The 9,093-nt window shown below is 38.2% G+C and overlaps 1 protein-coding gene and 1 long non-coding RNA gene across 3 annotated transcripts in view; one reads left to right on the top strand and one right to left on the bottom strand.

The window, feature by feature from the left end:
* The window catches only part of LOC105516634, a 60,865-nt gene that overhangs the window by 37,430 nt on the left and 14,342 nt on the right, over positions 1-9,093 (top strand). Inside the window, exon 3 of the long non-coding RNA XR_001002520.1 lies at positions 4,736-4,919. This is a non-coding gene — a long non-coding RNA (uncharacterized LOC105516634). The remainder of the gene's footprint in view (positions 1-4,735; positions 4,920-9,093) is intronic.
* Positions 6,957-9,093, bottom strand: part of MAMDC2 (MAM domain containing 2) — a 179,657-nt gene continuing 177,520 nt past the window's right edge. For both annotated transcript variants that reach the window (XR_001002521.1, XM_011948898.1), the window contains exons 13-14: positions 8,091-8,175; positions 6,957-7,959 (exon numbers count right to left, since the gene is read on the bottom strand). Coding sequence is in view for 1 of the 2 variants with exons in the window: in XM_011948898.1 (XP_011804288.1) it covers positions 7,895-7,959; positions 8,091-8,175 (150 nt within the window). In the remaining variant the exon portion in view is untranslated. The remainder of the gene's footprint in view (positions 7,960-8,090; positions 8,176-9,093) is intronic.

The raw sequence follows: 9,093 nt of genomic DNA, 5'->3' as shown, positions 1-9,093 counted from the left end.
TGTATTTTCTGAATTTGAATGTTGGCCTGTCTTGCTAGGTTGGGGATATTTTCCTGGGTAATATGCTGAAGAGTGTTTTCTATCTTGGTTCCATTTTCCTCGTCACTTTCAGGTACACCAATCAAATGTAGATTTGGTCTTTTCAGAGTCCCATATTTCTTGGGGCTTTGTTCGTTTCTTTTCAGTCTTTTTTCTCTAATCTTGTCTTCTCGCTTTATTTCATTGAGTTGATCTTCAATCTCTGATATCCTTTCTTCCACTTGATCGATTGGGCTATTGATACTTGTGTATGCTTCACAAAGTTCTCGTCCTGTGTTTTTCAGCTCCATCAGGTCATTTATGTTCTTCTCTAAACTGGTTATTCTGGTTAGCAGTTTGTCTAACCTTTTCTCAAGGTTCTTAGCTTCCATGCCTTGGGTTAGAATATCCTCCTTTAGCTCGGTGGAGTTTGTTATTACCCACCTTCTAAAGCCTACTTCTGTCAACTTGTCAAACTCATTCTCTGTCCAGTTTTGTTCCCTTGCTGGCGAGGAATTGTGATCCTTTGGAGGAGAAGAGGTGTTCTGGTTTTTGGAATTTTCAGGCTTTTTGTGTTGGTTTCTCCCCATCTTCATAGATTTATCTACCTTTGGTCTTTGAAGTTGGTGACCTTCAGATGGGGTCTCTGAGTGGACATCCTTTTTGTTGATGTTGATACTATTCCTCTGTGTTTGTTAGTTTTCCTTTTAGCAGCCAGTCCCCTCTGCTGCAGGTATGCTGGAGTTTGCTGGAGTTCTACTCCGAACCTGTTTGCTTGGGTATCACCAGCGGTGGCTGCAGAACAGCAAAGATTGCTGCCTGTTCCTTCCTCTGGAAGCTTCCTCCCAGAGGGGCACCTGCTGGATGCCAGCCAGAGCTTTCCTGTATGAGGTGTCTGTTGGCTCCTACTGGGAGGTGTCTCCCAGTCAGGATACACGGGGGTCATGGACCCACTTGAGGAGGCAGGCTGTCCCTTATCAGAGCTTGAACGCTATGCTGGTAGATCTGCTGCTCTCTTCAGAGCTTGCAGGTAGGGACGTTTAAGTCTGCTGAAGCTGCACCCACAACCGCCCCTTCTCCAACATGCTCTGTCCCAGGGAGGTGGGGGTTTTATCTATAAGTGGGGTTTTATCTGTAAGACTGGGGCTGCTGCCTTTTTTTCAGAGATGCCCTGCTCAGACAGGAGGGAATCTAGAGAGGCAGTCTGGCTGCAGTAGTGGCCTTGCTGAGCTGCAGTGGGCTCCGCCCAGTTCAGACTTCTGGGAGACTTTGTTTACACTGTGAAGGTAAAACTGCCTGCCTAAGCCTCAGCAATGGTGGACGCCTTTCCCCCCAACAAGCTGGAGCATCCCAGGTCATGCTTATACTGCTGTGCTGGCACAAGAATTTCAAGCTACTGGATCTCAGCTTGCTGGGCTCCGTGAGGGTGGAACCTACTGAGCCAGACCACTTGGCTCCCTGGCTTCAGCCCCCTTTCCGGGGGAGTGAACAGTTGTGTCTCGCTGGCATTCCAGGCACCACTAGGGGTATGAAAAAAAAACTGCAGCTAGCTCGGTGTCTGCCCAAATGGCCACCAGTTTTGTGCTGTAAACTCAGGGCCCTGGTGGTATAGGATGTAGGCACTGGAGGGAATCTCCTGGTCTGCAAGTTGTGAAGAACATGGGAAAAAGCACAGTGTCTGGGCCTGAGTGCATGGTACAGTTCCTAATGGCTTTCCTTGGCTAGGAGAGGGAGTTCCCCAACCCCTTGCACTTTGCTGGTGAGGTGACACCCCACCCTGCTTCCGTTCCCCCAGCTTGGACTGCACCCACTGTCCGACCAGTCCCAGTGAAATGACTCAGGTACCTAAGTTGGAAATGCAGAAATTACCTGCCTTCTGCATGGATCTCAGTGGGAGCTGCAGACCGGAGCTGTTCCTGTTCGGCCATCTTGCCAGCAAAAATACCATGATTTCTTTCTTATCTGAAAATGACATTATTTTGTCCTCATTCTGGTTGAAGATTATTTCCTCTCAACATTTTAAAGCTCTTATTTCCCTGTCTTCTCACTTACTTTGTTATTGGTGGGTTAGATTTTGTTTGATTTTCATTCCTTTGAGGTTCATTTCTGTCTTTTCATTTTGGTTGCATTTTTCTCTTTGATTTTGGTATTCCATAATTTTGTAATGTGTTTAGGTATAGATTTATTTTTTATATTGCTCAGAATTTACTGAACTTCATGATTTTGAACATTTTTATCTATAATCAATTCTGCAACAGTCTCAAATATTCTCCCTTTGAGCATTACCTCTCCCCCACTCTTTTTCTGTCATTGATTTCAATACATGACTCTCATTCCTGTTCTTCATATTTTCCATTTCTTGATCTCTCGGTGCTGTAGTCTGCTTTATTCCCTTGTATTCCAGTTCATCATTCTCTTTCTGTTAGATACGCCTAATTGCTTGTTTGCTTTTCACACTGAATTTTTAATTTTATGACTATTATTTATTATATGTAGAAGTTCTATTCAGTTTTTAAAAAATCTACCTGCTGGGTAGATTTGCTTGGTGCAGTGGCATGTGCCTATAGTCCTAGAGACTTGAAAGGCTGAGGCAGGAGGATCACGTAAGCCCAGAGTTTCAGGCTATAGTGCACCATGATTGTGCCTATGGATAGCCACTGTACTCCAGTCTAGGCAACATAGTAAGACTCTCTCTCAAAAAAAAAAACATAAACGAAAACAAAAACTATCTGCATTTTCATAGAGTATTGGCTTTGTTATATATTTTCTCTAATCATTTAAAAAAATACTTATTTTAAAGTGTCTACTAACAATTTCTATCTTATGAAGTCTTGGGTATATAATTCTTCATTTCTTGACAGCTCATTTTTGCTGTTAGTGGATTCTTTCACTAAATGTTCTGTAGTTTTGAACTGTGAGTCTTTCTTCAGTGCAGTTTTATATGTGTGAACTGTGCACAGCCTAGGTTGAGTGCACGGTCCCCTAAAGAATTTTATATTAATTTCAGCCAGGTGCCCCAAGAATATCACTAGCCAGGGACATATTCTCATGTTAAACTTTGAGCTTATGGATTCCCAGATCATGAGGGCAGGGTAAGTTTGCACTCTAAATTTGTGTAATATAATTAGGAATTCTCAAGGAAGAACTCCTGTACCCCACGCCACAGTCTAAATGGAGAAGAGTTGGCATCCTAACAATCTCCCTGTGCTGAAGGAAGATTTTTATTTTTATTTTATTGTCTGGATTTACCCTTTTAGTACAAATGTAGCTCTTCAAGAGTCTTGGGTTTATTTATGAAGTCTCTGTTCTATCCTCCCCACCACTTGGCAGGCTCTTTCCTGATCCCTTTATGGTTTAAGAGCCTAAGCCCCCAGATTACCAAGACTGACAACCTCCCTCCAGGTAGCTATAGCGTCAGCTTATGTACTTACGTCTCTGCTTTTCAGTTCTCTTTTTCAAAGCAGAGGAGGGGTTTCAGAGGGTAGCTGGACATTTCCCTTACTTTCTTACCAGCTTAGGTATTCATTTACAATAAAGGTCGTCAAATTTCACCAAGAATTTTTAAATGTTTTGTCTTGTGTATGTGTACACATGTGTATGGGGGAACGGGGCAGCGTTGAGATAATTCATTTTGCCACATAGAATACCTTCATGTTCTCAAGCATATATATCTTGCCATGTTTATTTTTTGAATAAGCAATATGTTTATATGATATCAGTAGGTATACATTGTGATGTTTCACTCACCTGCCTTTACGTATCTGTTTTCCATTTCCCCCCCACCCTTTCTTGCCATATTTTTTTTATAGTCAATGGGGCTTTGGATTTGGGTTTGAATTCACCGCATATTTTTAAATATACAAGTATTCACGGTGCAGCCAGGTTCATTTATGAAATGTTAGAGGCTTGGATTATCTGGGGAGAGTAATGTCCAGACAAATATATTAAAATGACCAATAAAATTGTAATGGATCAAAGAGCACCGTTATATTCCTTGTGATTTTTGAAACCCACATGCATGTTTGTACTAAACGAAATGCTTTTACTAAGCATTTGTCTATTTAATCCAGAAATCTTTTGAGTATGCTAGGCAGTGGGGATACAAAACTGAGTAAGTAAGCATTCTTGAGGAGATAAACAAGAAGTTAGGTTTAGCAATGATACATTTTGCTAGGGGCAAGTGGAGTGGGAAGAACACAGGGGAGAGCATTACCCAGCTACTAGTCAAAATGAGTTGTACTGTGAGTAATAAAGAAAAAGATGATAAAATGGCAAGATTATATGTTTGTTTTATCCTTAAGATGGCACTATAAACTCACAATTCCTTCATGGAAAAAGAATACATAAAAATCACCATGATTTATCTGAAATTTCACTGAAACCGTATAAACTAGAATGGCTTTTGTGTGTCTGAGACTGTTATAGGTGCTCATATTATTCTCATTTAATCTTTGCAGCAACCCTAAGAAGCAGGAATAAGTCTTTGCCCCATTTTGCAGACTAAGAAAAGGAGTGGGAGTAGGTGTAAGTGACTTGCCTTCAGTCACATAGCTTGTAAGTGGCAGACCCGAGATTTAAAAGGACAGCATAAATCCAGAAACAGTGTCCTTAATCACTGTGCTGTATTACCTCTTTATAGTCATCCATATGTTGAAAATCCAGTGTCATTAGAATTATTGGTTACAGAAACTCAGTTTTTTGTTTTTTTTTTCCCCAGTTCTGGTTAAATCACACAAGGAAACATTGCCCTGGCATGAGACCAAGAAGTCACAGAGCCCAGGTCTTAGCCCTCAGAGTGTTAGAGAAGACATGAAGGCATCAGGGACACTGTGCAAGTGGGCGCTGTTGGTTTCCACTGCTCTCTCCAGACTGCAGCCAGGAGGCTGCCTCTGCCCTGCCAGGTCAGATGCCCCCCAGAGGCCCTCCGATAGCACCCTGGGCTTATGGCCATTTTGTATTTAGCACTCCAAACAGTGTTTACTGGTTAATCTCTCTCTCTTCCTCACTAATCTGTGAGCATTTTTGTAACCTCTATGCTCAGCACAATGCCTGGAGCATAGAGTTCTCTAGAAATCTTTGTTGAAACTTTTCTTCCTCCATATTAAACCAAACCCTGCATCACAGGCACTATTTTCTCAGTATTCAGTTCTTCACTCCCTTCTATACACAAATAATCTCCATCCTAGACAGGAAATTATAGAAGAGAAGGCAGTCTGTGTGAGAAAGCAATTTCCATTTGAAGCACTTGTATGTTTAGGTGCTGCTGAGAATTGGAATAAAAGCCAACACTGGGCTTAAATTGTTAAGCAGTATCTATTAGCTAGCATTTCTTCTCCCTGGGCTTTTCTAAATCTGAGAAACCTATACTGTGCTTACTATCCTTTCCATGTATTCATCCAGGTGAAATATAGTTAAAACGAAGGTGAAATATAGTTGAATTGAATGCCAGGGGCAACCTGGAAAGGGAAAAGAAGCATCAAACAATTGAATTTTGTCAAAGGAGCATAAATGAGGAAAAGTGGGTTAAGCAGTTCACTATCCACCTCCTTTTTTTCTCTTAGATTAACTTCAGGTTGTTTCTCAGCAACAACTGGTAATAATTACCTCCTTTTCTGCCCCAAGCCAATATCTGGTACCCCAACCCCCACCTCTTTTCCCCCAATTTCCAAAGTTGACATCTCTAGTAGGATTCCCAGTTTAGCAACCTTAGAGGCAATTTTGGTATCCAATAAATCCTCTTGAAAGAGGGAGAGTTAGAATCTTTGCCTAGAGTGTAAATTGACATTGAGGATGGAGCTGGTAGGAGAGCTATCAAGTTCAGGAGGCGACCTTGTGAGGATAAGAACACAGATGTGGCAGCGAAACAGACTCTTTGAAAAATGTCTGAAAATAGTATTCAACACATGTTAGCTGTGATTATTACTGTGGATTTATGTCACCAGCAAGAAGGCTGTTGAATAACTTTATTTACTCACCACATATTATAACCCCCTTACTAGGTATCAGATACTGTGTTGAGTCCTGAAGACACAATCTTCACTCCTTAATTCAGCAAATGTAACTGTAGCTCTCGACAAGAATAATGCTTTGGAGGAATTATGCCTGGCCTAGTATGCAGCTGAATAGGTCAACATCTTGAAATCTTCCTTCCCTGATGTTTCAGCTCTGTTTAAGAATTTCCTCCACTATAGGCAATTAATCATAAATAGAATTTGATTTGCAAAATTTTATTATAAAATTTTATTTTCTCCATAAACCTCAGGATATGTATCTTGTGTAGCTGAGAATTTTGTTTTCTTTGCATTCAGAAAGATAAAGCTCTTAACAGATTAATTTATGAGTTTGGACACTCTTGAGTGGGAAACACTCCCAACATCAGGGAAACAATGGACTTTTGGCTACACAAAGTAGTTAAGAGGTATGAGCCTTTGAATCAGACCAGACTCTTAAATTCCTCCATTTAACAGATACAAAATCGTGAGTAATTTCTTCACTCTTTTGAGACTCTGTTTCCTTATCTGTGAAAGAGTTAAAATATTTCCATCTTACCAAAGCAGGAAAGACATTCATTCATTCAAGTATTTTTTTGTTGCACACTTAGTATTCCAGACACTTTCTGGGTACTGAGAATACAAAAGTAAACAAAACAGCAAGAAATCTTGTACTCTATGTTAGGATATGAGTTTACATTCTAATGAGATAAAAATTGAGATTGTCTATGTGCAATAAAGCATGCTATAAAAATTATTGTATCAGTGGAGAAAAGGAAAATTAAGAGAAAAAAGTAATAATTATTGTATTAATGTATAGAGTGCTTATGTCACTAATAAAAGACTTAAGCATTTTGTTGTGGCAGAGTAGAGATTCAAATTAGAATCTGTAGTTATGTAGTGAAGATACTCTGATGAAAACAAATAATGTAGAAATGAGTTAATTGCTAGTGAAAAGATTTTCAAATTATTTTTATTAGGTAATTTTATAATTTCATAATAGCTGTTAGGATATATAGGATATATATACAATTTTCTAAACAAGTAAATAAAAAGCAGTTTAGTATATCTGCCTGAATGTATAGTATTCAAAATCTTACCAAAACATTTATTATAAAAATCAGTAAAATTGTTTAACACATTTATAAAAATTGCTGGGTATGTATACATAAACATTTTAAGCTTGCTTTACAAAAAAGAGTTCAATTTCTATCCATGTGCGCATAGTGACTTCAAAGGTAGTTCAAAGGGGTAATAAAGAAGGTAGCATTGCCTAATACATCATTCATTAATACTGACTTACCTTTGGACATTCATGAAAAATCCTTTGTTATCACATATGGTGAAAATATTAAAAATTAATACTCCATTTCTATGAATAAAACATAGAAAAGAAGACTATTTTTCCAGACTAACTCACTAGCATGAAAGACTGCATTCATTCTGCAGATATTACTGACACCCCATATTATTTACTTTAAAAATATTTACGATACTTAAAATTCAAAAGGAAACCCGCAAGACCTATTTTTCTCCCAATACATTCACTGAATGCAGATTTAAATGAGCACATCTCATTTTGATTGTGCCCTTTGTGTACTTTAAAATGACTACAATATAGTACATTTGTATTTTTAGCTGGTACTAAAATCAAGATGAATGATCTATGCAAAACCAGGAGCCTGTATTTCTAGTAACAGTTGTCATATGCAAAAAGAAAAAGCCCTGAGTCAGTATGTTTTTGCAAAAGTAATGAAGGAGGGTGCTCTAAAGTCAGTTTATAACTTATAAAATTGTTAAGACTGTCCAGTATTCATTTGCTTTGTTTTCATTTTGATTGAAGAGAGGTGTGATTTTCGTCTAGTTAATCCAATTCAGATCATTTCTTAATACTCAATTTCATTTAAGTCCTCAGAATGTCCTGATGATTGTTGAGTTGTATCTTCCATTTCTGTCAGGAAAGACAAATATACAATAACAGTATTTATTATAGAAAAATGTTTAATTTGTATTCTTGTAGTTTGAAACAGTATTGCAAAGTCCATTTTCAGTCAAGCTTATATAATTGGGAAAAAATATTACCTCCACAGGGTCCTGCCTGAAATTTAATGTCATCAATGGCGATGTCACTTCTTATTGATACTCCTCGAATGGCTTCAAAAATAATCTGAAAGAATAATATGTTTGAATGTAGAAATAGAATCATCCTGATAATACAGTGCTGGTCAGGGCAGATCCAGGCTTTGTAGATACGAAAACTTAGATTGCTCTTGAGGATCCCTTTAAGGAAAAGGATACCAAATTACAAATTGAAATCTAGAGATTAAAGATAATATTTGTTTGGAATTTAAAGAAACAATAAATTACTGAAGCCTTGAAGATTCAGGTCCCTGTGTTCTGAGATCTCTTTACCAATTTCCCAGAAATGCTTGCCTAGAAATGCTTCCTGGTGGTAACCTGGTTTCCTCTTCCCAGTTGGAGCACTCTGCTCCCAGCATCCCCCAGCTCTCACAAAGGGTCTGTGAAAATGAGGTGCTCAGAAACTTAAATTTCCCTTAGCACTCCATAAATCTATGTCTGATACTGCTACTAGGTGGACTGATGATACCCATGTATGAACAGAAAAACATAATAATGAAGTTTACCAAAGAGAAGGGTTCACTTATGTTAAATACCACAACATCAAAGACACAGCTCAGGCAGAAGAGAGAATCAGTTTTATAACTTTAGATTTTGAGAAGAAAATAACTGATCAGATATTGTGGTTGTAGGAAAAATAGATTACTTAACCAGCTCTAAGGCTGTCCCAACAATGGTTAATAAATTACTGAATGGTCCACAGAGGCCCATGGGTAGTGAAAGTTGTTCAGAAGACACATTTGCTCTATTCATTTTATAAGCAAATGAGTCTTCATTGGAGTAGTGTATAATTTAAATTAAATTTTAAAAAGCCCATAAATTTTATTTATACTCTTCCTAAAATTAAATCAAAGAATATAAATTAATGTTTATAAAGTTACTTGAAATTAATGTTTCAAAGAAGCTTTAATGACAGACTAGTGGCAAAATACTGTTAATAAAAATT

The sequence above is a fragment of the Colobus angolensis genome, unplaced genomic scaffold, assembly GCF_000951035.1.
Source record: "Colobus angolensis palliatus isolate OR3802 unplaced genomic scaffold, Cang.pa_1.0 Scaffold286, whole genome shotgun sequence".
In the NCBI taxonomy this organism is placed as follows: Eukaryota; Metazoa; Chordata; class Mammalia; order Primates; family Cercopithecidae; genus Colobus; species Colobus angolensis.
The sequence above is the reverse complement of the archived record's forward strand: the minus strand, read 5'-3'. Positions and strand labels throughout refer to the sequence as shown.